Source organism: Budorcas taxicolor, chromosome 3, assembly GCF_023091745.1.
Source record: "Budorcas taxicolor isolate Tak-1 chromosome 3, Takin1.1, whole genome shotgun sequence".
Lineage (NCBI taxonomy): Eukaryota > Metazoa > Chordata > Mammalia > Artiodactyla > Bovidae > Budorcas > Budorcas taxicolor.
In genome coordinates this window covers 44915478-44942453 of record NC_068912.1, presented here as the reverse complement: position 1 = coordinate 44942453, position 26976 = coordinate 44915478, and the positions used below count along the sequence as shown (strand labels likewise).

The following is a 26976-nucleotide window of genomic DNA, read 5'->3' as shown; positions in this document are numbered from 1 at the left end:
ATAAGTATAAAGTAAATCTGAAATATCTTGATATGCCTGAAAATGAAGTGCTTAAGCAGTAATGAAGACATCAAAAACACACAGATGCCAGTTTTAAGGAACTCCTACTAGGCAAGTTTTGGACACTTAGAACATCAAAATGAATTATATTAATGAATTATAACCCATTGAGTAAAATAGGTCTCTGAGTCTATACTCATAATTAATTGGCTAAATAAATACTCTTTATCCTCCTTAGTAGGAAATCTACTGATAATATCAAAATTGAAAAATTAGGAAAAGAGTATATGTGTTATTTTGAAATAAAGCATGTAACAAGGAACAAATATAGTTAAGAGTTCTGAATTTACTTCTAAGGAGTATGAACTGATAATACTAATACCGGAACATGGGATGCTGCATTTTTATTTTTAATTTGTTTCATTTTATTTTAAGCCTTGTTGAATAACTTGACTTTTGAAAACTATGAATATATTTTTAAATTTTGAAATAATTTCAGACTTGAAGTCTTGCAAGAATGCCGCAAAGAATCTAGGTCTGCTGGATTTGCTTTCTGCCTCTCTGTAAATTGAGTAAATTGGAAACATATTTTATTTCTCATAATTAAATCTCTGTGTATTTTTGAAAACAAGGATACTCTCCTACATAATTACAGTGTAAGTATCTTAATCAGGAAATTAACATTGACATAATACTATTAACATCTTCTAATCCGCAGACCCTTTCAAAATTTTCCAGTTGTACCAGAGATATCTCTTAGAGAGAAAAAAAGCAAAGGTTCTCAAAGGTTCTCCTCCTTTGGTACAGAATCCAGTCTAAGATCATGTGTTGCGTGCTGGTTGTTTCTTAGATGGTCGTCAGCAGTCTGGAATGGTTCGTCTTTTTTTTCCATCATGGTATTAGCATGTCTCCTCCTCTCAGACATACTAATGTTTTTCTTCCTATTATCTTAATCTAACTATAGCACCGTTTTTAGTTAAATTTGGGATTAAGAACAATTTATTTTTATTCACAGTCAAGGGATGCGATGACCTGTGATTACATTTTCGTTCTTGTACTTTTTGTTTTCCTTAGAGTTCACCATTCATTCATTTATTCATTTTTTAAGGCCCTCCCTTTCTCCCTGTCTTGCTTTCTCTTCCTTTCACTTTTTTTTTGCATCAATCTTAATGCATTTACAAAGTCTAACATGGCACGCTTACTTTCACTATGCTTAGATGTATCAGATATTGTCAGTCTCCTTCTTTCCTTCTTTTCCTCTTTCTCTTTCCCTGCTTACTTTGCTCTTCCTCTTTCCTTCCTCCCTCTCTTATTATTTCCTCTTTATAACCTTGCCTCCCTGAAGTCTTTCAGCTCCTCTCTGTATAGGTTGTTTTCTAAGTCTGCTGCAGAGCTGTCAACCTGAAACATTCTTCCTCTGTCATCCAAGGAATTTCCTTTAATTCTCTTCTCTGTTGAATCTTCTGCTTTTAGATCCTATTTCTTCTTTTTTGGTATATGCCCTTATTTTGGAAAAGTGAAGTCCTCCAAAGAATGGATGCATGGGAAGTCAGATTTTGAAATCTTTCATACCTGAAATGGCTTTATTTTTCCTGTATACTTGAATGACTGTTTGTCTGGCTATAAGTAGTTCTAGGTAGAAAATATTTTCCTCTAAAAATTTTGAAGATACTAATTTATTATCATTTTGAGAAATCTGAAGGCATTCTGATTCCTGATGTTCCTGTTGTATTTTGCCTGTTTATATTCTCTCTGGAATTTAGGCTTTCCTAAATTTTTTCCTAAGCTTTTAGGAATTAAAAAACCTCTACGATTATGAAATGTCTTGGTAATGGAAGCTTGTGGGAGTATTCCCCACCCTGCCACTGGTCTTGTTCATTTTGAGGAGGTGTGATAGACCCTGTCAATCTGGAAATATTTCAGTTTGGATTTACCTTCTTCATTTTCTGGAATTATTTTCACTCAGGATCTGTCAACCGGGATCCTTTGATTTTTAAAAATATCTTCTTTTCTTTCTCATGTTCTTTTGGTCCGGCTTAGTTCCTTAGTTCTCTCCTTGGAACTTTCAGTTGAGTTTTTAGCCTTTCATCATATTTCAGCTTTCATGAGCCTCTTTTTTTTTTTCCTTTGGTTTCTCTGCTGTTCTCTGAATACTTAAAAAATATAACACCTGTTTTCATTTATGAATTTGATATCATTCTTGTCTCATGCTTTCCTTTCTTGGTAAGCATTCTATTCTCTATTCTGTCTGCCTTTCATATTCTCTTTGTTGGTGAATCTTTCACCTCAGAGCCTTCCCACATGTTGAGATGTTTGGTGGTTCCTGCACCAGGTAATGAAAAGCCACGTAGACAGTCAGTGTTTGGCCAGGAAGGGGCTTCCCTGTAGGTTTGGTGTGCAGAGGCTTGACTGATTCCCCAGGGCACTGCAGCTGTCAGATTTTTCTTGGAATGGTCGGCTAAGAGAAGAAGTCTCCAACTATTATGTGTAGTTTTCCATCTTGCTGCCACTTTCTTGGGGCCAAATGACAGGAAAGGACAGGATATCTTTCCATCTAGTATGTAGGACTTTCCCTTGAAATCTGTATTTTCACAGGGCCTGTCTCTCCCTCCACCCTACCTTGTGTCCTTGAATTCAGAGGCACTCCAGTAAATTTCAAGTTTTCTGCAAAACTGGGAAAGAAAAGTCTCCTGATTGCATGGGGTATGTCAGGGAATCTGAGGTACCAACTCTCTTTTGTTTTATGAGCTTTTCAACCAGTCCCCTCATTAAACTCTACCAGTATTCTGTGTCTACAGGTTTCTGGAAATTTTGCTTCTTGAGTCTCTCTGTGATCCTCCGTCTCAGTGTGCCTTCTTCTTCCCAGTTAACCATCCTGTCCTAGGCTTACTTTAGCATTTTTTTTTTTACTGGTAGCTTTTCAGTAACTACTCAACCATCAGACTTCCAGTTTCCAAAAGATAGTTTACTTCCTGCTTCAGTTCAGTTCAGTTCAGTTCAGTTGCTCAGCCGTATCCAACTCTTTGTGACCCCATGAACCGCAGCACGCCAGGCCTCCCTGTCCATCACTAACTCCCAGAGTCCACCCAAAACCATGTCCATGGAGTTGGTGATGCCGTCCAACCATCTCATCCTCTGTCGTCCCCTTCTCCTCCTGCCCTCAATCTTTCCCAGAATCAGGGTCTTTTCCAATGAGTCAGCTCTTTGTATGAGGTGGCCGAAGTATTGGAGTTTCACCTTCAGCATCATTCCTTCCAATGAACACCAAGGACTGCTCTCTTTTAGAATGGACTGATTGGATCTCCTTGCAGTCCAAGGGACTCTCAAGAGTCTTCTCCAACACCACAGTTCAAAACCATCAATTCTTTGGCACTCAGCTTTCTTTATAGTCCAACTCTCACATCCATACATGACCACAGGAAAAACCATAGCCTTGACCAGCTAGACCTTTGTTGGCAAAGAAATGTCTCTGCTTTTTAATAAGCTGTATAGGTTTGTCATAACTTTCCTTCCAAGGAGTACTCGTCTTTTAATTTCATGCCTGCAATCACTATCTGCAGTGATTTTGGAGCCCCCCAAAATAAAGTCAGCCACTGTTTCCACTGTTTCTCCATCCATTTGCCATGAAGTGATGGGACCAGATGCCATGATCTTAGTTTTCGGAATGTTGAACTTTGAGCCAAATTTTTCATTCTTCTCTTTCACTTTCATCAAGAGGGTCTTTAGTTCTTCTTCACTTTCTGCCATAAGGGTGGTGTCATCTGCATATCTGAGGTTATTGACATTTCTCCTGGCAGTCTTGATTCCAGCCTGTGTTTCATCCAGCCGAGTGTTTCTCATGATGTACTCTACATATAAGTTAAATAAGCAGGGTGACAATATACAGCCTTGACATACTCCTTTTCCTATTTGGAACCAGTCTGTTGCTCCATGTCCAGTTCTAACTGTTGCTTCCTGACCTGCATACAGATTTCTCAAGAGGCAGGTCAGGTGCTCTGGTATTCCCATCTCTTTGCTGCTACTGCTAAGTCGCTTCAGTTGTGTCTGACTCTGTGTGACCCCATAGACGGCAGCCCACCAGGCTCCACCTGTCCCTGGGATTCTCCAGGCAAGAACACTGGAGTGGGTTGCCATTTCCTTCTCCAGTGCATGAAAATGAAAAGTGAAAGTGAAGTTGCTCAGTTGTGTCTGACTCTTTGCGACCCCATGGACTGTAGCCTACCAGGCTTTTCCATCCATGGGATTTTCCAGGCAAGAGTACTGGAGTGGGATGCAGTCGCCATCTCTTTAAGAGATCACTATTGTGATCCACATAGTCAAAGGCTTTGGCATAGTCAATAAAGTAGAAGTAGGTGTTTTTCTGGAACTCTCTTGCTTTTTCCATGATCCAGCAGATGTTGGCAATTTGATCTCTGGTTCCTCTGCCTTTTCTAAAACCAGCTTGAACATCTGGAAGTTTATAGTTCATGTATTGCTGAAGCCTGGCTTGGAGAATTTTGAGCATTACTTTGCTAGCTTGTGAGATGAGTGCGATTGTGCGGTAGTTTGAGTATTCTTTGGCGTTGCCTTTCTTTGGGATTGGAATTAAAACTGACCTTTTCCAGTCCTGTGGCCACTGCTGAGTTTTCCAAATTTGCTGGCATATTGAGTGCAGCACTTTCACAGCATCATCTTTCAGGATTTGAAAGAGCTCAACTGGAATTCCATTACCTCCACTAGCTTTGTTCATAGTGATACTTCCTAAGGCCCTCTTGACTTCACATTCCAGGATGTCTGACTCTAAGTTAGTGATCACACCATCGTGATTATCTGGGTCATGAAGATCTTTTTTGTACAGTTCTTCTGTGTATTCTTGCTACTTCTTCTTAATATCTTCTGCTTCTGTTAGGTCCCTAGTATTTCTGTCCTTTATTGAGCCCATCTTTGCATAAAATGTTCCCTTGGTATCTCTAATTTTCTTGAAGAGATCTCTAATCTTTCCCATTCTGTTGTTTTCCTCTATTTCTTTGCATTGATCACTGACGAAGGCTTTCTTATCTCTCCTTGCTATTCTTTGGGTATATCTTTCCCTTTCTCTGCTTTTTGCTTACTTTCTTTTCACAGCTATTTGTTAGTACTCCTCAGACAGACATTTTGCTTTTTTGCATTTCTTTTTCTTGTGGATGGCTTGATTCCTGTCTCCTGTACAATGTCACAAACTTCCTTCCATAGTTCATCAGGCACTCTGTCTATCAGATCTAGTCCCTTAAATCTATTTCTCACTTCTACTGTATAGTCATAAGGGATTTGATTTAGGTCATACCTGAATGGTCTAGTAGTTTTCCCCACTTTCTTCAATTTAAGTCTGAATTTGGCAATAAGGAGTTCAAGATCTGAGCCACAGTCAATTCCCAGTCTTGTTTTTGCTGACTGTATAGAGCTTCTTCATCTTTGGCTGCAAAGAATAAAATCAATCTGGTTTCGGTGTCAACCATCTGGTGATGTTCATGTATAGAGTCTTTTCTTGTGTTGTTGAAAGAGGGTGTTTGGTATGACCAGTGCATTCTCTTCGCAGAACCCTGTTAGCTTTTGCCCTGTTTCATTCTGTACTCCAAGGCCAAATTTGCCTGTTATTCCAGGTATCTCTTGACTTCTTACTTTTGCATTCCAGTCCCCTATAATGAAAAGGACATCTGTCTTGGGTGTTAGTTCTAGAAGGTCTTGTAGATCTGCATAGAACTGTTCAACTTCAGCTTCTTCAGCGTTACTGGTTGGGACATAGACTTGGATTTCCGTGATAATGAATGGTTTGCCTTGGATACGAACAGAGATCATTCTGTCATTTTTGAGATTGCATCCAAGTACTGTATTTCAGACTCTTTTGTTGACTATGATGGCTACTTCATGCTTAGCCTATTTTTTTTTACTTTGACGGTTTGTACCTTTTTATGATTTTTGTCTTGTTTTTGTTTGTTTCTTTACTGTCATTTTTAATGTGGGATTTTGTGAAGAAACACAAATAAACATATATTTCCACAGACTTTATTTAAGCAAGTGTCCAGTTATCCTTTTTGTTCTGGACATATTTGATTAGTATTTCTGGTAGCTAAGAAAAAGAGAAGTTTAACTCTTTTCCACCTAAACTTTAATTTTTGAATGTTTTATTCATAGGATGCCTCATTGATGGACATGAATTCCTTCAGCCCTCTGATGCCGACATCCCCTTTATCAATGATAAACCAAGTCAAGTTTGAAGATGAGCCAGATTTGAAAGATCTTTTTATTACAGTTGATGAACCTGAAAGCCATGTTACTACAATTGAAACTTTTATTACTTATAGGATTATTACTAAGGTAAGTATTTAATGAGCATTTTCTTGACTACAGTTGCTTCTCTGAACTTTTTGAACTACTTTTTGTTCACTTTGACACTCAAGTTAGAGAATTTTAGCAGAATTAAGTGCTGGTCTTTCAGCCATTTTGAATAAGACATTGCATCTTATCTATTCTTCACTTGTCCTATATGAATTTGGATTAACTTGAGTACCAGTCACTTATATGTTAGCAGTTGTGCTTCTTATAATAGGAATACTTTAATGTTTTAGTTTAAAGATTATAAAGAAACATATCTGGGAAAGAAGTTTTGCTAATAAAGAAAACAACTGGTTGAAAACATAATACAGTATTCTGTATTCACATTTTTTCTGAAGATTACAAAAATTTTTTTCATTTGTTTTCCAAATAAGAGCGCATGATAGGATTTCCCTGGTGGTCCAGTGGTTAAGAAACCACCTTCCAACGCAGAGGGACATGGGTTCAATCCAGGGAACTAGGATCCCGCATGCCGTGGGGCACCTGGGCCAATGCACTGCAACTAGAGAGCCTGTGCACCACAGCAAAGACCCAGCAAAGCCGAAAAAGAAAAGAAAAGAAAGAAAAAGCAAATGGTTACACTATCTCTTTATCTCATATATGAGATGCTTTTAGTTGTTTAGTGATGCAAAAGCAGAACAGATCTGGAACCCAAGTCTCCTTAATCCTCAGACAAGGCTCTGTAAAATGACAGCTTACACTAACAAAACAGCCAAATAGTATAATCCTTTTTATGATGATAATCTTTGTGTAACAGCAGCCTTTAAGAATTCTGTTTATAAGTTATAACATTTTGTTTGTGAATTCTCACTCTCTGACTCTGGAAGTGCATCCCTTTTGTAGCTGAAAATCTTTTGGACTCTCCACATACAAGCGCTTCCTTCAGTACGGCCTGCTAATTATGTTCCACTAAGATGTGTGTATCTCAGCTCCTCACTCAGATTCTTAAAATCCTGCCTGACTGCTCATTTCCTACAGAACAAGGAGCAGACTCCTTTGTGTGACATTCAGAGACTCTCTCAGTCTGGAGCCAGTCTACTGTACACGACTTGCCTCTTACTGCCTACTTTTAATACCCCCACTCTTCACTCGCATAGAACTGCCTCTTTTATCTGAATATTCTAGGGTATTTCTTGCTCTCATAACTTTGCATGCGCTGCTTCTTCTGTCTGGTATGCCCTTCCCACTCTCAGGCAGAAGAACTACTGTTTATTTTTCAAGACGCAATTCGAAACGATGCTTACCTCCTCTGCTCCCACAAGCTAAAAATCCTTTTTCTACTGTTTGCTCACACTGTTCTAACTGAACTCCTAAAGAAAATGAGATATGACAGTGCAGCAAAGAAATTAAAAGCCTATGCTTAATCCTTCTAAGCCTCAGGTTTTTTTTTTTTTTAATCTTTAAAACTGAACTGAAAATAGGACCTGGTTTTGTACAGTTGCTATAAGAATTAATTTAGGATGGGTAATCAATGTAAAACACTTAACAGGGTGCCTGACACATGATAAGTATTCAGTATTTGTTACCTACCTGTGTGTATGTCAGTAAGTACGTGTGTTTTTTATTTATTCCCACTGAGTCTGTGAGCTTCTCAAGGTAGGTAATTGTATCTTAAATTATCCATAATTCTGAACACAATCCTTCGGATATAACTTCTAAGTCATTTAACCTTTTGGTGAGTGGGTGAGTGAAGAAATTTATAGTGTCAGAGTCCTGTCAAAAGGCTGCAGAGCAAAACAGCTTGAAGTAGAATCTTTGTTGCTCCCTTTCCTTGCTATTTAATTAACCTCTGTGTGCTTAGTTTCCTCATTTGTAAATAAGATAATAATACTAACCTAATAGGATCTTTGTGAATATTCCGTGTGTTAATACAGCACACTGCTAAGAACAGAGCCATATTTCTCCTGTTACTGCTATTATAATCATAATCATCCATTTTCATTATCCTTTCTAGCAAAGATTTTGTGACTGAATTATTTTCCCCTCATTTATTTCTTTCATTAAGACACTTTATAAGCCATCCTATGGATTTCATTCTGATCATAGACATACAATTCTTATGAGTTATCTGTATTGCATCATGCTTTAAATGTGCTGCTTTTATAGTAGAGGTAGTAGCGGTGATAGTGATAATATTATAGTGTGTCAAACTAACTTTTGTTGTGGGACTACTTTGTGCCAGGCAATGTTCTAACCACTTGATACATAATAATATTAACTCATTTGAAGCTTACAGCAATCCTACATCTGGTGATTTACCCCCATTTTGTGGGTGAGGACACTGAAACTTAAAACTCGCCAAAGGTTACACAACATAGTCATTAGCTAAGCTAAGATTTAAATCTAGGCAGTTTATTTTTATACTATTATAGAGAGCTTCCCTGGTGGCTCAGCAGTGAAGAATCCGACTGTAGTGCTGATGATGCAGGCTCAATCCCTGGGGCAGGAAGATCCCCTGGAGAAGGAAATGGCAACCCACTCTAGTATTCTTGCCTGGGAAATCCCATGGACAGAGGAGCCTGACAGGCTGCAGTCCACGGGGTCACAAAGAATCAGACATGACTTAATGAGTAAACAATAACAAAACTATATAGATTTTCATTATACTTTTGTGCATCCGTATGTGATTGTGGCAGACTATCTTTCAGCTTAACTGTTATAAAGTATGTCCCTTTGTTATACATGTGGTTACTTTTATTGCATCCAGTGGCCACAGTACTGGAAAACGTCAGTTTTCATTCCAATCACAAAAAAAGGCAATGCCAAAGAATGCTCAAACTACCACACAATTGCACTCGTCTCACACGCTAGCAAAGTAATGCTCAAAATTCTCCAAGCCAGGCTTCAACAATACATGAACTATAAACTTCCAGATGTTCAGGCTGGTTTTAGAAAGGCAGAGGAACCAGAGATCAAATTGCCAACATCTGCTGGATCATGGAAAAAGCAAGAGAGTTCCAGAAAAACATCTATTTCTGCTTTATTGACTATGCCAAAGCCTTTGACTGTGTGGATCACAGCAAACTGTGGAAAATTCTTCAAGAGATGGGAATACCAGAGCACCTGACCTGCCTCTTGAGAAATCTGTAAGCAGGTCAGGAAGCAACAGATAGAAATGGACAGGGAACAACAGACTGATTCCAAATAGGAAAAGGAGTACATCAAAGCTGTATACTGTCACCCTGCTTATTTAACTTATATGCAGAGTACATCATGAGAAACGGTGGGCTGGAGGAAGCACAGGTTGGAATCAAGATTGCCGGGAGAAATAGCAATAACCTTAGATATGCAGATGACACCACCCTTATGGCAGAAAGTGAAAAAGAACTAAAGAGCCTCTTGATGAAAGTGAAAGAGAAGACTGAGAAAGTTGGCTTAAAGCTCAACATTCAGAAAACTAAGATCATGGCATCTGGTCCCGTCACTTCATGGCAAATAGATGCGGAAACAATGGAAACAGTGGCTGACTTTATATTCTTGGGCTCCAAAATCACTGCAGATGGTGACTGCAGCCATGAAATTAAAAGACACTTACTCCTTGGAATAAAAACTATGACCAACCTAGACAGCATATTAAAAAGCAGAGACATTACTTTGCCAACAAACGTTTGTCTAATAAAGGCTGTGGTTTTTCCAGTAATAATGTATGGATGGGAGAGTTGGACTATAATGAAAGCTGAGCACTGAACATCTGATGCTTTTGAACTGTGGTGTTGTAGAAGACTCTTGGGAGTCCCTTGGACTGCAAGGAGATCCAACCAGTCCATCCTAAAGAAGATCAGTCCTTAGTGTTCATTGGAAGGACTGATGTTGAAGCTGAAACTCCAATATTTGGCCACTTCATGAGAAGAGCTGACTCATTTGAAGAGACCCTGATGCTGGAAAAGATTGAAGGTGGGAGGAGAAGGGGACGACAGAGGATGAGATGTTTGGATGGCAACACCGACTCAATGGGCATGAGTTTGGGTAAACTCCGAGAGTTGGAGATGGACAGGGGGGCCTGGCATGCTGCAGTTCACAGGGTCACAAAGAGTTGGACACGATTGAATGACTGGACTGAACTGAACTGAACTGAGTATATAAACTGTACCAAATATACTAAAATATGTATTACAGATACAAAAATATAAACTTTTAGTAGATGTATATTATGTAGGAAACACAGTCTTTTCTTTGTTATTTACTTAGTATCACTTATTTACTGATATATTTAATAAAGTCCTATTGAGTGCCAGTTATGTTTCAGGCACCGTGTTGTATGTTGAGACTATGCCAGCAATTGAGACAGACCCTCTGCCTTCGTGGAATTTTCAATACGAGGGGGCAGGGCATTGATGATGGATATTAAACAATTGTATGTCTTATTAGTTAATTATAGTTATAAATATTGTGACAGAAAAATACAGAATTTTATGAGCATGGTTGTTGTTTTTCACAGCAGGTACTCCATCTAATTAGGAGATTCAGGGATGGCTACCCTGGGAAAGTTTTAGTTTTATAAACATTTATATTCATGGGCACTAAGATTATTAGGATAAATGCACATACTCTTGCCTACATGTACACTGGCAGTCCCTACTTAGGAATACTGAATAGTGCCATGACTAAATAATTGTGCCAGGAAGCCCACGTTCCTGGCACCTGTTCCCCTTATGAGAGATTACCCTGATTCTCCAGGTTGAAATATCCGAAGTAACTGCTCTGAAGAAATACTTTCAGTTTCAGAGATCTAGAGGTGTGCCTTGACTTAGGACATGTGGGAGTAAGAACTCAAGAGGTTTAATAAAGGTTTGTCCTCTCACATCCTCATTATGAAGACAGACTCATAAATACCTGCCAGTATGTGTCAGTAGTTGGTGATAAAAGCATGTTCTTTTTTCTAAATTCATTTTCCGCAGAAAAATAGTTTTCTAAACCTTCAAATTTTAGAGTAACTATTTGCCCATGACTGAAGGTCAGTATTTGCTAAATAAATGCATTTTGAGGTATAGTCTTTTAGTCCTAAACTTCAAGTACCCAGGCTCTTATGGTCAGACATGAAAAATTAAACCCTATTTACAGTTTACCTTCTATGGGAAAATGTATTCTAGACTAGAAAAGAGATAAAGCTTCCAAATAATAGGAAAATTTGATGACAGATTTCCAACTTAGAAAGGACTTGTGTTCTAAAGAGTTATTTTGGAGGACAAGCAGTATGTAACTTATAGCTCTTGAGAAGTCCAGTGAAGTCTTAGAGTAGGAAGAACGAATGCACTGTCCTTAAGGTTTGTACTTATCCTCTGCTTGCTTCTCTTTCTTGTGGTATGTTAGAGAACTCTTACGTCACTGGCAGGGTGATGAGGACAAAAGCAACCAATTATTTGACTTGATTTTATATCTTCCTGTTGCTGAAATTTATACAAGTTTCTTTTGTGTCAACTTGAAGTTTTGGGAATTCTTAAGACCATGTAATGTTTAATCTTATTTTAACTTCACAGTGTTGGAGTGTTTTTATTGTTAATTATGGCAACTTATTTTTTCTTGGAAATTGGTAGTAAACCTGTACACATGTACCTGGTATGAAGAGGTATCAGTGAGTATTGTTTAACGAGTTACTTTATGTTTTGTGTGTATATGTATGTATGCATGTGTGTGTATTTCCATATATATGTACACATACCAACTTGTATATATATTGTTAAACTGTGTTTCCACTAGATTTAGTTGGCCTATTTTTACCACTTCCACAATTTGTACCATTTTGCATAATAGATTTTGTAGTTTTTTTTGAACATGTAGTTCCTTAGACTTCTGCATCTCATTTACCTCTACTTTTTCCCACTAAAAAGGGAGTGTTTTGCTAAGATATATTTTATGATATTCTAAACATTCACTTTATGAGAATAAACCTTGGCAAGTGTAGATTTTGTGAACCTTATTTTATGACAATTAAGATTGCATCTTATTTTGACTTGAACTGCTTAATTTTACAATTGTGTTCATCTGTGTGGGTGATTGATATTTCTGGTGAGTGTGAAATAATGTAATGTGTTATTTATTCCATATTTACTCCTCCAGGAAAATCTCAAACAATATTTCTGTATAATTTTCTTAAAAACTACTTAAGTGACTTTTTTTCTCATAAGAGGCAAGTGTGCATTGTCTAAGCTATTTTTGTGATTGGCTTGTAATTCAGGTAACAGAGGTGAGGTTGATATTGTGCCCATGTTCTTCTTGTCGTATGTGTTGGAATAGATTCTGGTTTGTTGAGAACAGATATTTTAATGTGTTTGCTTAACTTTTAGGAGTTTAGGCATATAGTTCAAAATTCCTTGAGAAATGACAGAAAGATTTGCTTTTCACATTAAATTGCCATTAATAACATTTTTAAACAGTGGTAAAATCTCTCTGGTTAATGTTAGAATTTTCAAATACTAAAAGCAAATTTTAGCAAAGCAATTCATTTGAGCAGATTCCAAGGAAACATTTTTTTTTTTTTCTCAGTTATGTTCAGGTTATTTTTCCAAGTTGCAAAAATAGGACTTTCCTCAAATTCTGAATTTTGATCATCTTGAGAAACGAAATATATTTGAAACCTAAAGTCAGAACACACTTTCTTGTTAGCAAGAAAGTCATGCCAAAGATAATAGTAGTTAAAATCTTGTGGAAGACAGATGGTTGCTCTGAGACAGATTTTTCAGTTTGGATTTTAAATTTGAGCATGATGTTTGCTTTCTTTCTGGGAATACTGGAAAGTTTGCTTTGTTTCTTCTGCTGCATGAATTGATGACTGCAAAGGAAAAAAAAATGTACAGGCTGACAAACACTGAATAATTAGAATTTGTTAGTTTTTCTTAGAGACCCATTTATTTCAGAATGTCTAAAATAACATTAGGCAAATGTCTTCTGTCTTATATTGCATGTGCTGTTATTTTTTCCTACTTTCTTCAGACATCTCGTGGGGAATTTGACTCCAGTGAATTTGAAGTTAGGAGACGTTATCAAGATTTCCTTTGGTTGAAAGAAAAACTTGAAGAAGCACACCCAACTCTGGTTATTCCAGTACGTTTACTTTTTTTTTTTTTTTCTCACAGAATAGCTGCCATTTTGTCTTGTGAATCATTAGAATGTCTTAACACCCAATTTCAGACCTTTGATTCAATGCAATTCATTTATCTGGGAAACATTTGTTTTTAAACTTTTCAATCTATGTACAGATTTGTTTTTTAAAACTATTGTAATGTGTTAAGATTTTCTGGTATTTGGCTCTAACATTGTGAATTTTGAAAAATTAGTTTTATAAGAAATGATCACACGTTCAAACAGTCTTCCAGAAAGCAGAAGTGTGGAATTCCTTATAACCCCATGCCATGTAATGCTCAGATACCTTTTTATTTCTTGCCCTAGCCATTGCCAGAAAAGTTCATAGTGAAAGGAATGGTGGAACGCTTTAATGATGACTTCATTGAGACACGTAGGAAGGCACTGCACAGATTTTTGAACCGAGTTGCTGACCATCCAACTCTAACATTTAATGAAGACTTTAAAATTTTTCTTACTGCACAAGCTTGGGTAAAAAATTTTAATTTATACTCATATAATCCTTCAGTATTTGTACGTGTAGTAGGTTGTATGCTTCCTCTATTTACCTTTTAAAATCAGGTAGTAGTAACCTTGAAATAAGATGGAGTTTTAAACATTTAAGAAATATCCTTTGGATACAACTCTGTATCAGGTCTACACACGAACATTATGAAAATCATGTACCTTTCTCACATATACATCCTCATATTTCTCTTGGTAGCTGATATATTTTTTTAAATGCCTGGGTACTCCTTGCATATAGCTAATACTGAAAATATAAAAACATTTTTAAAGTGACACTGTTTTGAGTAGTAATGAGTCAGGGCTTTTCAAGTTAAGATAGAAGTTTTTTTATTGATAGATGGATGGATAAATGGATTGATAGATAATATAATTTTCTCACTTTTCCTTCAATTACCTAATTTTAGAGTATCTAATTTCTAATACAGATTCCTTTTATATTCCTTTTATTTTTTTTTCTTTTCTTCTATGAAGATATAATTCACCAAGAAAGATGAGAAATAGGACAGTCAATACCAAACACTTACTGACCAGTGCTGAGTTTTCTGTCTCTCAGTTGTTGCCAAAGTGATTGAAGCTAAAGAAGTCGTTCATCTCCACTTTGACAGTACTTGGTGTCTGGAAGCCCTGTGTGACTTATGTGAGAAGAATTTGTGGCCTGACTCCAGACCCTTAGAAGCTGTTAGAAACATTCTCTGCAGTCAGCAGTTGTAGTAACAGCTTGCTAGCTGTGACTTGTGCTCTTTCTGATAATATTTACTCTATCAAATGATGCCATAGCCCTCCTGAATAGATGTACTGCCTGGTCAAGGGTAGCATTTGTTATTATATTCTTTGCACACAAAATCATACTGACTTGGAAATTAATGTTTATATTTTGTTTTGGGTAAGACCTTCAAGAAAGAAGATCTTAGAAAGATAATATATTATTTAATATTTGGGTAAATAATACATAATAATGTTTTTATCTATAGATCTGGTAGTCAGCATTGTTATTTATAGATTTTTGTACTGTGTGAATGTTTATGTTACTCTTTGACATTGTTACTCTTCAGTAACAATGCTGACTGCCAAATCCACAGATAAAAATATTATTATGTACTGTTTATCCAAATATTAAATAACATATTATCTTTCTCCAGATCATCTTTGATATCAAAGCTATGTTTCAGCAAGTGCTATACCCATTGTCAGAATCCTTGGTCCTTCTTGGTGTTCTTTTTGAGTAGGCCATACTTCTGAAGAGATATTTCTGTGCAGTGTATCCTTTTATAACATTTCCTCTTTGCAAATCTGTAGCTAAATCTCCTAAATTAACTGTGAACCATCTATTACATATTTTATTAAAAATCTTTCTCCAAAGACAGCCAGTCAGTGGAGACAGTATAACAGTTTATCCAATTAAGTTGGTTGCAGAGCTATGGTCAGGGAATTTATTTACCAACTATTCCAATGACTTTAAGAAAGCAGAGCCAGTTAGTGCTTAGCAGTGAAGCCCGTGGGGTCAGACTGCCAGGACTTTGATCCCTACCCACCAATTCATTGCTCTTGGACCTTGAGCAAGCTTCTTTAACCTTCCTTTGCTTCTGTGTTCTTCTGTACAATGAGGGTAATAATAGAAGCTGTTTCATAGTGTTATCGTGAGTGATGTGTATAAAAAATGCAAGTATAGTGCCAATAACATTAAGCTCTTAATAAATGCTAGCCATTATTATAACTAAAGGATTAACACAGTTTCCCCATTTTTCTTCCTAGTGTGTAGATTAGACTCTGAGAGATCTTTTTCTCAATCATTTTTCTAAATTCCTGTTAAGAAAATACAGGTTTCATCTCATATCATTTTCATATCTTCTCCAGTATCTCTATAAGTGCAGTTCCCTCTATTATACCTTGTTCTTTGAAGGATCCATGCTCTGAGAAAACATGATTACATGTTTTACAGGAGCACTTTGGAAATGAATGTTATCAAGGAGACTGAGACTTAGAGAAAGGACTGTGTGCCCTAACTTACCTGCTTCAAATTAACATGAAATTTAAAAAATGTATATGGAACCTTTTTATCATCTTTATTCTGATTAGATTTCTTTTTTCATTGTTGGATCTTAGAATATCATTGTTTGCTTCATCACCGATGTTTTATTTTTTTTTTATTCCTAGGAATTCTCTTCTCACAAGAAGCAAGGGCCTGGATTACTCAGCAGGATGGGACAGTCAGTCAGAGCGGTTGCATTGTCAATGAGAGGAGTTAAAAGTCGCCCCGAGGAGTTCATGGAAATGAATAACTTCATTGAAATATTTAGCCAGAAAATAAATTTGATAGATAAAATATCTCAGAGAATCTACAAGGAAGAACGGGGTATGTAGAACTGCTAAACTATGATCTCAAAGTTGTTGCATTTCTGATGAATCTTTTTCCATTTGCTGATGTGGTAAGGCAGCATCAACTTAGCATTTCTTTTTGGTCATTCTTAGGATTTCTGTCTCTGCTTACAGTGCCCATCTGTTATTGCATGCTGTTTACTGTATCTAATTAGGGCCCTTAGCATATTCATCATAGTTGTTTTAAAATCATGCTCTAATTCCAACATCTCCGCCACATCTGGTTCTGATGCTGCTCTCTATTTAAACTGTGTTTTCTGCCTTTTAGTATGTCTTTTAATTTTCTTTTGCCCCTGGTAGCCAGACATGATGTACTCATAAAAGTAAATAGGCCTTTAGTAATGTGATGGCGAGGTGTGGGGCGGGGAAGCGTTCTGGAGACCTGTGGTTAGGTCTCAGTGCTTTCATGAGTCTGTGCCTTGGACCACTGTGAGCCTCACAGAAGTTCAGGGTTTTTCCTTCCCCCTCTTAGTTGAGACAGGATGACCAAAGGGGGCTCAAGTTGGGTATTTCCCTTCCTCCAGCTCAGTTGTGCTTAGTCGCTCAGTTGTGTCTGACTCTTTGTGACCCCATGGACTGTAGCCCCCCAGGATCCTCAGTCCATGGGGATTCTCCAGGCAAGAATACTGCAGTGGGTTGTCATGCCCTCCTCCAGGGGATCTTCCCAACCCAGGGATCGACCCCACATCTCCCACATTGCAGGCAGGTTCTTTGCCCACTGAGCCACCAGGGAAGCTACCAGGTCAGTTAGCCTCTGATAATACCCCAGCAGGTTATGCTCTGGGTAACCAGTTTCCCACAAGGGAAGGCCTTGTTAAGAAGAACCCTGGCTATTAGGTAGAGTACCTTGGCTATTACAAAATGGCTTATTTTCTCATCTCCTGCAGGAAGCAGAAGTAATTTTTGCCTGATATTTACTGTGCAGGCTTTTGGAGGTAAATCTCACAATATTGTGGGATTTCACCCATGGCTAGTTTCCCTGGAGTTTTTAACTCCTTGAATTGTCCACACTGAGACTCCAGCAATTCATCATTGACAGTTTCAGTTTCCCAACCACTGAAACTGGGCACTGGCTGGGCATTCCTCTCTCTTTTTTGTTTTTAAAAATTTTTATTGGAGTATGCCCAGGTATGCCAGTGATAAAGAACCTGCCTGCCAATGCAGGAGACGTAAGAGATGCAGGTTCAATCCCTGGGTTGGGAAGATCCCCTGGAGGAGAAAATGGCAACCCATTCCAGTATTCTTGCCTGGAGAATCTGATGGACAGAGGAGCCTGGAAAGCTACGGTCCCTGGGGCTGTAGAGTCAGACATGACTGACATGACATAGCACACAGGGGCTTCCCAGGTGGCACTAGTGGTGAAGACCCCGCCTGCCAATGCAGGAAATGTAAGAGACCTGACCCAGGTTTGATCCCTGGGTTGGGACGATCCCCTGGAGGAGGAAACGGCACCCTGCCCCACTATTCTTGCCTTCTTACCTGGAGAATCCCATGGACAGAGGAACCTGGCAGGCTACAACCCATAGGGTTGCATTGAGTCAGACATGACTGAGCACACACACACATTCTTATTTCCATTTATAAATAATAGGGATAAAGAGCTTAATATTTTGGGTGTAGTCAGTCTCAAATGTTCAACATGGGCCATAATTTTAATCAAAGAAGTGATGTTTCAGGAAATAGGGTTTCCACATTTGCTTGGGCGGGGGTGGGGGAGGAGGTGCAAGAACTCTATATTAGATCTGTCCAAGCAATGGCAGAGAGATTTAAAATAGATCTCTTTTCCTATTTTCAAGTTAGATTTTATTTCATGATTCAATGAATTCTATAAATTCTGTGATGAGTTTTTGCCAACTTAGATGGCTAAGTCTGACAAAATTTTATTTATGCCTTCTTGGTCTTTGTATTTACCATTTGTAATTTTTTAAAAAATCAAGAAGATAATTGTTTTAACTAGGTTTAGTGATTCCAATTCTATTAAGTGAATTCTTGATGGATAGTTAAGTGGTATGGCAATTCAAAGAGACCCCTGGAAACTCTTGACATTTAAGAGTTCTACAGAATATCAAATAGCATCATTATGTGTTATATTTACTGGGGCAAGGGACTAGTTTTCAAATCTCTGATCTGCTCTAATATTTGTGAAATCCTCAAAAGGAAAACTGGGTTTTTGTGGTGGACTTTATAAATTTGAGCTCTCAATTTCAAGGAGTGGAGGCACACTGGCACAAACTTAAGGGATTTCTTGGTCTTTCGAATGTAAAGCCCATTTTTCAAGCTTTCATTTAAAATGATGGGGTGGTTTTTTTTTTTTGGTTTTTTTTTTTGGAGTTCTGGGAGTCTAAGCTATATAACGCATTTCATGTTTAAATCATGAAGAATTTGTTTATCATAATGAGTCATTTTTCTTTTGACTTGCTTTTATTCCTTTTTTTTTTTCTGTGACTTTGTTTTGTGTTCCCTAATTAATTAGGCAAATTTGTATTGACCACAGCATGTGCTAATGCTTTGTGCTAAAGATTGAAGGAGGGTTAAAATAGTATCTGTCCCTGAGTTCACAGTCTAATTGGGGAAACAGATATATTAACAGACAAATTAAAGTGCAGCTCAGTAAGTGTTTCCATACAGATGCAATTTGAGTGCTATATAAGCACAATTTAGAATTTCAAGGAAGCTCTTTATATTAAAATAAATACTTTACAGGGTAAATAACACACTTTGATATATGCAGAAATTAAGAAAAGAAATAAAGGAGAATGTTTTCTTTTATAGAAATATTGGGGCCTCCCTGGTGGCTCAGACAGTAAAGAATCTACCTGCAATGCAGGAGACCTGAGTTTGGTCCAACGGGAAGATCCCCTGGAGCAGGGATAGTGTCACATGACCATTATCTAAAATAAAAGATAGGCCTAGATCAGGAGGATGCAATTTGGAAGGATCCTAGTGGTCGTCAAACATAGTATCTTCTTTAGGTGATAATAGTATTTGTATTGTTTTTAAATCTTTAAAGTCTTTTTTAGTTTACCTGATCATATAAACTTTTGAAAAATGTAATAGTTTAATAAAAAAGTTTAATTTAGAGCAATATGACATATTTCAACTAACCCCAATGACTAATAAGATGATTAAATATAGAGAACTTAATTATACTTATGTGGGTATTAGACCAAAAATTCTCACTATTCATGCATCCTCTACCATAAAAAGCCATCTGTCATTAAACATTGATAGTGTGAAAGCAAATGTATAAAAATATTCAGATTTTAAAATGAAATCCAAATTTTTGGACAAATGGTTTATCAAGCATTGAATAGTCTTTTGTTCATTCTTTCATTGATATGAAAATATTTATTGAATACATTATGTATTAGGCTTTGAGATTAAAAAAATAATGACTCTGCCCTATTGTAATGAGTGTATGGCCTTAGAGTATGTGAGTTATGCAAGCAGTTATAATAGAGTGAGATAATAGTATTAAATTATGATAGGCTTTAATAGAACTATAAAATTATGACACTCATTGAGGACAAAGCATCTACGAATCCTCTGGAACAGAAACGGGAGAGATTTACTTGTGTTACGACTTCAAGTGTGAGAAGTAGTTTGTCAGATGATAGAAATGGTAGAGGGCAACTAAAAGACATGTGCAGTGTTTAAGTTAGGAGAAATCATGATATTCATGAATGAGCTGTTATTTTGGCTTGAATTAAAATATCTGTGAGGGAGATTTTTCAGGAGTTAGACCTGGAGAGGCAAGGTAGGGACTGAAGGACTTAAAGGACTTTCTAATTCAGCTAAGAGGCTTTAATGTTCATATACTGTGACAAAAATTGAGAGGGAGAATTGTTAGAAGTCTCTTGCAGGAGCACAGGTTAGAGATGCTGATGACGGTGCAAGTGAGGATACGTAGATGGGTGGGGAGATGGATGGATGGGTGGGCAGATAAGTAGATACAGATTTAGAAAGACTGGAATTAGTGATTGACTGTCTCTTTGTAGGTGTCAGTTTAGGGTGCAGGATGACCCCACAGTTTTTGCTTAGGTCTCTGGAAGCAATTGCCAGTAACTAGGATATGTAAACAGAAGAGGAAAAGAAGACATGTTTTGTTTACATCATGTTGGCAATGAAATACTCAGGTAGAGTTTGTTTGGTAGGCAGAAGTCCATGATACAGTAGACACAGTGATCATATAATTTATTGCCCAAGCCAGGATACTTTTGACAATGAAAAAGCATGTTATTATTGATTACACCTGGAAAGCTTTTATTCAAGGACTGTTCTGAGCAGACTGGGAGGACAGGTCAATTTAATGAAAGACGATATCTGCATTAATGTTCATCTACAAGAACATGTGCACAATGAGAAAAATAAGGTCTTTTCTTATTGTCTATAATACAGGGATTTTTAAACTTATAAACATATACATTTTAATGTATTTTAAGTATATAATTAAAGTTATGTTGAAATATATATTGAAAGAGCATATTATAAATTGAAGAACTTATTATTTTTTAGAATATTTAGATGAAATGAAAGAATACGGTCCAATTCATATTCTGTGGTCGGCATCGGAAGAAGATCTGGCTGATACTCTAAAAAGTGTTGCCAGCTGCATTGACAAATGCTGTAAGGCCACTGAAAAACGGATGTCTGGATTCTCAGAGGCCCTGCTACCTGTCGTACATGAGTATGTGCTTTATAGTGAAATGTTAATGGTAAGGACTCCTAACTATACTTCTACCTGAGTCCCTGACTTGCTTTATAAGCTTTATAAAGGCAGTTTCTGTTTCAGCTTGTTCATCACTATCTTCCTCTCATAGAAAGATGCTTTGCATGTAGATGCTCATAAATATTTGTTTACTGCGTGAATGAATTGATGAGTAGAAGAATATGTTAATAAAAGACAGGCATATTCAACAGTAGTAACAGTAGTTTATATCATAGGTTTGAAGCATCCTCAGTCAAGATTTACATAGAGAGTATGATTAGTTTTTCCAGTGTTTTAAAATTTTACTTTAAGAAATTTCAGCACTTTAGAAATTTCTTTTCATGGACAAGTTGCTTTCTTGCTTCTAGGTACATTTCAAAGATGATATCCACATTCTTAATGTTCATGTACAGGAACATGTGCACAATGAGGAAAAATAAGGTCTTTTCTTATTGTCTGTAATATAGGGATTTATATGAATATACATTTTTGTTACATTTTGTTTTCATATTTGTATGAAAATCCCTATAATATAGGGATTTAGTATGTTTTGTTTTGTTTGTATTGTTATGTAGAAAGTACTTGAGTAGGATCTTGATGTTTGTTCTGTCTTCTGGACGCTTCTAAAAAGAAATCCTCCAAATTACCATGTTTTTCTTTCATGACTTGAAAAGGCTTTTATTCCTTTTATATCAAAGTTTTACGTGTAACCTCCTAAGTTCCAGTTTAAGTCTCCAGATATTTGGGATTTTGTGATGTTATCTGCAAAGCTAATGTTTTTCATCCTGTATTCTCTGCATAATACCTCACACAGTTGAACTGACACCCTCAGCTTTCTGGTGTTGTAGGTGACAGTGGTGGAAGAAGTCAGTTTGCATTGCCTGGTAGTCCATTTTTTCCTGCCATTTATGCTTGAATCTATGGTTTCTGTTTTCATGTACTCTTGATTTGGGAGGATTTAAAAATTTGTTTTGCTTCTGTCTCGGTAAGAAAAGCTCTCTCAACCTTTCAGCATAATATCTGCCTCTTTCATGTTTATTATGTTTAGATTTTCCTTCACAGAATCATTAAATATTTTGTTATTCTGCTGTTATTTGACTTTGTCAGGGTCCTCCTACAAGCACATCCTCCCTGCTTCTCAAAGTCCTCTAGTGTTTTACTGTTGAGGCACCTCCTCTTTGCCTCCTTCACTTTCCCTTGGCTACATTCCATTGGTTTACTTCATTATTGATCTCCCTCTTGTGCGGCTATTCAAAGAGATCTGATTTTTATCATTAAAAATATAATATTATTTTCCCTTAATTATATGTGTTTTGCTCTTTATTATGTCAAGATGGAAATTATGCAGTTTAAATCATGTGTCATTAAAGGTGTGGAAAAATGATAATAGCAACCAGAATTGAATTATTTTATAAGTCCTCATTTGATTGTATTATTTTGTAGGTTCCCAGGGTATAATCAGTAGCACTTACATTGCAGATCTGTTTCTGTTTTATATTGGAATGTTTTCTTCAGTGTGAGCTAAAATAATGAAAAGTATATGCTTTGACAGAACGATTATATTTTTGCTGTTTTTACTAGTTGTCTTCTGAAGCCACCTCTTACTTAAAATATTTCTATCTATATGAAGCACAATATTTCATATTGATGGAAACAGCTCTTAATGGGACTAAATTATTGCATGTGCCATTTGGGTTAGAAAAAGGAAGGAGTTCCTGACATTAATGGCGATTAAACATTGAAGTAAATATAAAAGAATTTGTGACAATTAGTTGAATTTTCTATTCATTTCTTTGAACACAAGAGAGTTGTTAATCTCTTTTGAACATTTTAAGAGTGATTCTACCAGGCACAAAACTAGGGTGAGTTATTTTCAGGATGCTTTTTATCCTTGTGTGCTGTGCTTTGCTCAGTCACTTCAATCATGTCCAACTCTCTGCAACCCCTTGGGCTGTAGCCCACCAAACTCCTCTGTCCAAGGGATTCTCCAGGCAAGAATACTGGAGTGGGTTGCCATGTCCTCCTCCAGGGGATCTTCCTGACCTAGGGATCAGACCCTCATCTCTACATCTCCTGCATTGGCAGGCAAATTCTTTACCACCAGCGCCACCTGGAAAGTCAGCTTTCTATCCTTAATGACTCAATTTTCACACAAATACTATAGAGCCAGCTTGTTTGGTTCCATTTAAGTGATTTGCTGTTTAGGTACTTCTCTTCCTCTGAAAACACCCAGAAGACCTGTATCACATTAAGGTTCTTCTCTTATACGTCCTACAACTCCACTCTTCCTGGTTGAACTGTTTGGTTACTCAGAGTTAGTTTTATTTTTGCCTTGAACTGTTTAGGCCACTTGTATTTATTATTACAATTTCACTATTATAATTAATACTATGAAAACCAGTGAAAGATGGGTACAAATAGTCTTTGCATCTGCAAAGCCCAGGTAGACTGTCTAGAAGAAAAGTGAGTCACCAAGGGAAAGACATTGTAAAATGCTAGAAAACATCATAAAAGATGTAGATGAATTCTGTACTTAAATGCCTTCACAGGGGTGTTTTAACTGAAACATAAAATCATGATTATTCAAGTAAGTAAGGTGAAACTCCTATCAGTCAGAGTAGAGGCCATATTTCTTCCTTAAAAGCTTGGCTAATTGGTTAACACTTACATATTTTAAGCTAAAATAAAATCTTAAGATGTGAATGCATACTTCCATTTTGATTCCCCACTGTAATTGACTTTGTTTAGCTATTAGCTTTTGGAGTCCAGTAAGAAGGCTGATTGTAGATACTTTCAGATGCGTGGTGCATATGCATTCACAGCTGCAACTAGTTTACACCATAGCATGTATTTTCAATGCTTCTACTGATTTTATGTTGTTGTTGTTAATTTGTTTTGTTCTTTGGTCTTTTTGAAGAACTGTACATGCCTAGAGTACACCACCAAAACATTTGTATTTTGTGCATAAAATACTTACATCAGTAAGAGGCACATTGGGAAAACTAATAGAAGATTTATGAACAAGTTTCTTTTAAGTGCTTGCTATCTGTTTAGCTTTTAGAGATTAAAAACATTTTAAGGCATTATACCCCCAAATGGACTGATGGCCTGGGGAAGAGATGCAACTTGTATTCTCGAATGTATATTTTTGCTATACAAAGATTATTAAAACAAAGTACAGCCTATTTCCTTCCTGTGTTTTAATACAAAGGCTGTCATGAAAAGAAGAGACCAAATACAGGCAGAACTGGATTCCAAAGTTGAAGCTTTGACGTCCAAAAAGGCAGATACTGATCTGGTAAGTTTTTAATTTTCTTGTTATAATCATGTAGAATTCATTGTCTAAGATTTTTATTAGCTCCATTACACGCTTGTTTTAAGCATTCAGTTAATGCTAAAATTCCTTCCGAAAATTGATTATACATTGCATACCATGTGAGTCTGTAAACTGAAGATGCATTTCTGCCTTTCTGTCTTATATATTTTTCTTACAGTGAGTAAAGTATGAAGTTAATTTTGTAAAATTAGAATGTTTAAATAAGGTATGGATAAAAGAACTTAACATCATTCCAGATGGTTAATAAGTATTCAGTACATAAATCTATTTTTTACTAGTTTTATAAGAAAATTTTATAAGCTAAATTGGTATTCTTAATATTTTCGAATTATTATAAACATCTTTACAAAAGAAGTATATTTGTTTTCAATTCTTTCCATAAAATACTTTTTTATGGAAATTTTTAAACGTAGAAAAAGATCTAATAATATAATAAACTCATATATCTATCACCAGGTTTCATTAATTCCCAACATTTTGCCCAGTTTTTTTCTTTTGACCTCTTTCCTCGTTTTTTTTTTTTTCTGAAATATTTGAAAGCAATTTTCAGACATTATATTTTTACCCGGAATAGGTTAGTATTTATATTTTATTGTCTTTGTGTATTTTCAAAGTAATAGTATCTGATCAGAATTGTTATTATCATTTTAAAGTTGAGGAAGAGGCTTGAAAGGTAGAGTAACTTGCCCAAATTTGTACATTTCTTGAAACAGTGGTAGCACTGGAGGTGGTGGGATCACTTGCCTGCCTCAGACCATGCTGCCTCTCAGAGAGCAAGTATAAATGTAGGAAAAATTACTCATTACCCTGTTAACTTTCATTGAATTCTCTATGGAAGAGATTTCCCTAATTTTATTTTTAATTTAAGAAGTTAGAGTACACTTATGTCATCTGAATGGGTGAATCCTTGAAACCCCCCTTGTTAATCCATAGTACTATTACTGCCCATTCTAACTTGGCTTGGGGCTTAACCTCTCTCCTCCCTGCTCTAATTTTCTCTCTAGCTTTAATAATTTTCTGACACAACAGATGATAGTCTTACTGATTTTCCTTTTATCTTCTCTTTCTTTCTGTTTTCCCCTGTCCATAATCTAAATACTCTAAGGGTAGGAATTTTTTAATTGTTTCCTGAAGCATTCTCAGCCCAAAGAACAATGCCTGGTACATGGTGGACAATGAATAAATAATTGTGAATGAATAAGAATTGCAGTGATTGCTCTGATTCGTAAGACATATTGAAAGCTTGAGACAATGTCTCTACAAAATCAGACTTTGTGTTAAATGTTGAGCTTTGACTAAATAATGATTATGAATTATCCTCATCTTTCTTAACTATATTTATTTTTCAAACTTAAGTTTATTCTCCCGAATGGAACATGAGTGGGGAGTGGTGCGCTGTTATGGACAGAGTAGGAGAATGGAATCTGTGAAAGAGAGAAACAAAATGTAGAACAAATGAAACCAGCAAATCATTTCCTTCAACCTCAACAGAGGAGAAAAAAGAGAAAAACCAAGATTAGCCCTTTTCAGTACAATAAGTGATGTGCTCAGTTGCTCAGTCATGTCCGACCCTTTGCAACCCCATGGACTACAGCCCACAAGGCTCCTCTGTCCTTGAAGTTTTCCAGGCAAGAATACTGGAGTGGGTTGCCATTTCCTGTTCCAGGGGATCTTCCCAACCCAGGGATCGAACTCTCGTCTCTTGCATGTTCTGCGTTGGTAAGGTGATTCTTTACCACTGCACCACTTGGGAAACTCTACAATAAGCAAAATATATGTGTGTATATATGTGCATATATATTTTTTGACTTAAAGGATCAACTGGAAGGAACAAAAATGGGTGAGCACATGTAATACAAAATTATAATTGTGTCATTGGAACTGTAGAATTTTTTAACTTGTTAAATAGTTTTTAAAGATACATAAATTCATGATTGAAGTTTGTGATTAGATAAAAATTTGCCCTTGAATAGATACTAGAAAAAAGTACAGTGTTTTAAAGTTTCAGGAGAATAGTAAAATGGCTTAAAAACCAAGCATCTGTTCAGAATGGCTTATATTCGTATTTTAAATTGAAAGGAAGAGTAGTTGAGATTGTTCCAACCACAGAAATACAGGAAAAAATAGCTTAGGCCCAAATATGGCTAGGCTTTCCCAACTCAACTAAAAAACACATTTTTTCTTTTCATTTGACTTGCAAATATTTTGTCTTTTTGCTCTATAAAAATTTCCTTGATATCCAGTTATAACCTGATGAGCCATCTGTATTTTTGCTTTCATTGTGTATGTGTGAGAAAGAGACGTGTCCACTATAAAATATTTTTTACCTAGTTAGCGTCTATGCTGTGAGATTGGAGAAATTTGGAACTTTGACTATCTGCATCATTCTGTAAGATAATTTTTATTAAGATTGGAAACAGAGATGTTTAACAAAGACATTACAAGTATTTTTTTGTTACCTATCAAAAACAGATCCTAAAATGCACAGGCACTAATTTGATGATTTGTGAATGGTTCCACTTATATTTTCATGTCATTTATTTGTTTATAGACCTCACTTTGAAATACCTATGTTATGATGATATCTTTGGAAGCAACCTTCCAGGGTTACTCTCAA

General features: G+C 36.5%; 1 protein-coding gene across 1 annotated transcript in view; it reads left to right on the top strand.

The window, feature by feature from the left end:
* Window positions 1–26976, top strand: part of SNX7 (sorting nexin 7) — a 129336-nt gene that overhangs the window by 34249 nt on the left and 68111 nt on the right. The window contains exons 2-7 of the mRNA XM_052637874.1: window positions 6151–6333; window positions 13282–13392; window positions 13738–13902; window positions 16093–16291; window positions 20830–21029; window positions 24234–24320. Coding sequence (XP_052493834.1) covers window positions 6151–6333; window positions 13282–13392; window positions 13738–13902; window positions 16093–16291; window positions 20830–21029; window positions 24234–24320 — 945 coding nt within the window. The remainder of the gene's footprint in view (window positions 1–6150; window positions 6334–13281; window positions 13393–13737; window positions 13903–16092; window positions 16292–20829; window positions 21030–24233; window positions 24321–26976) is intronic.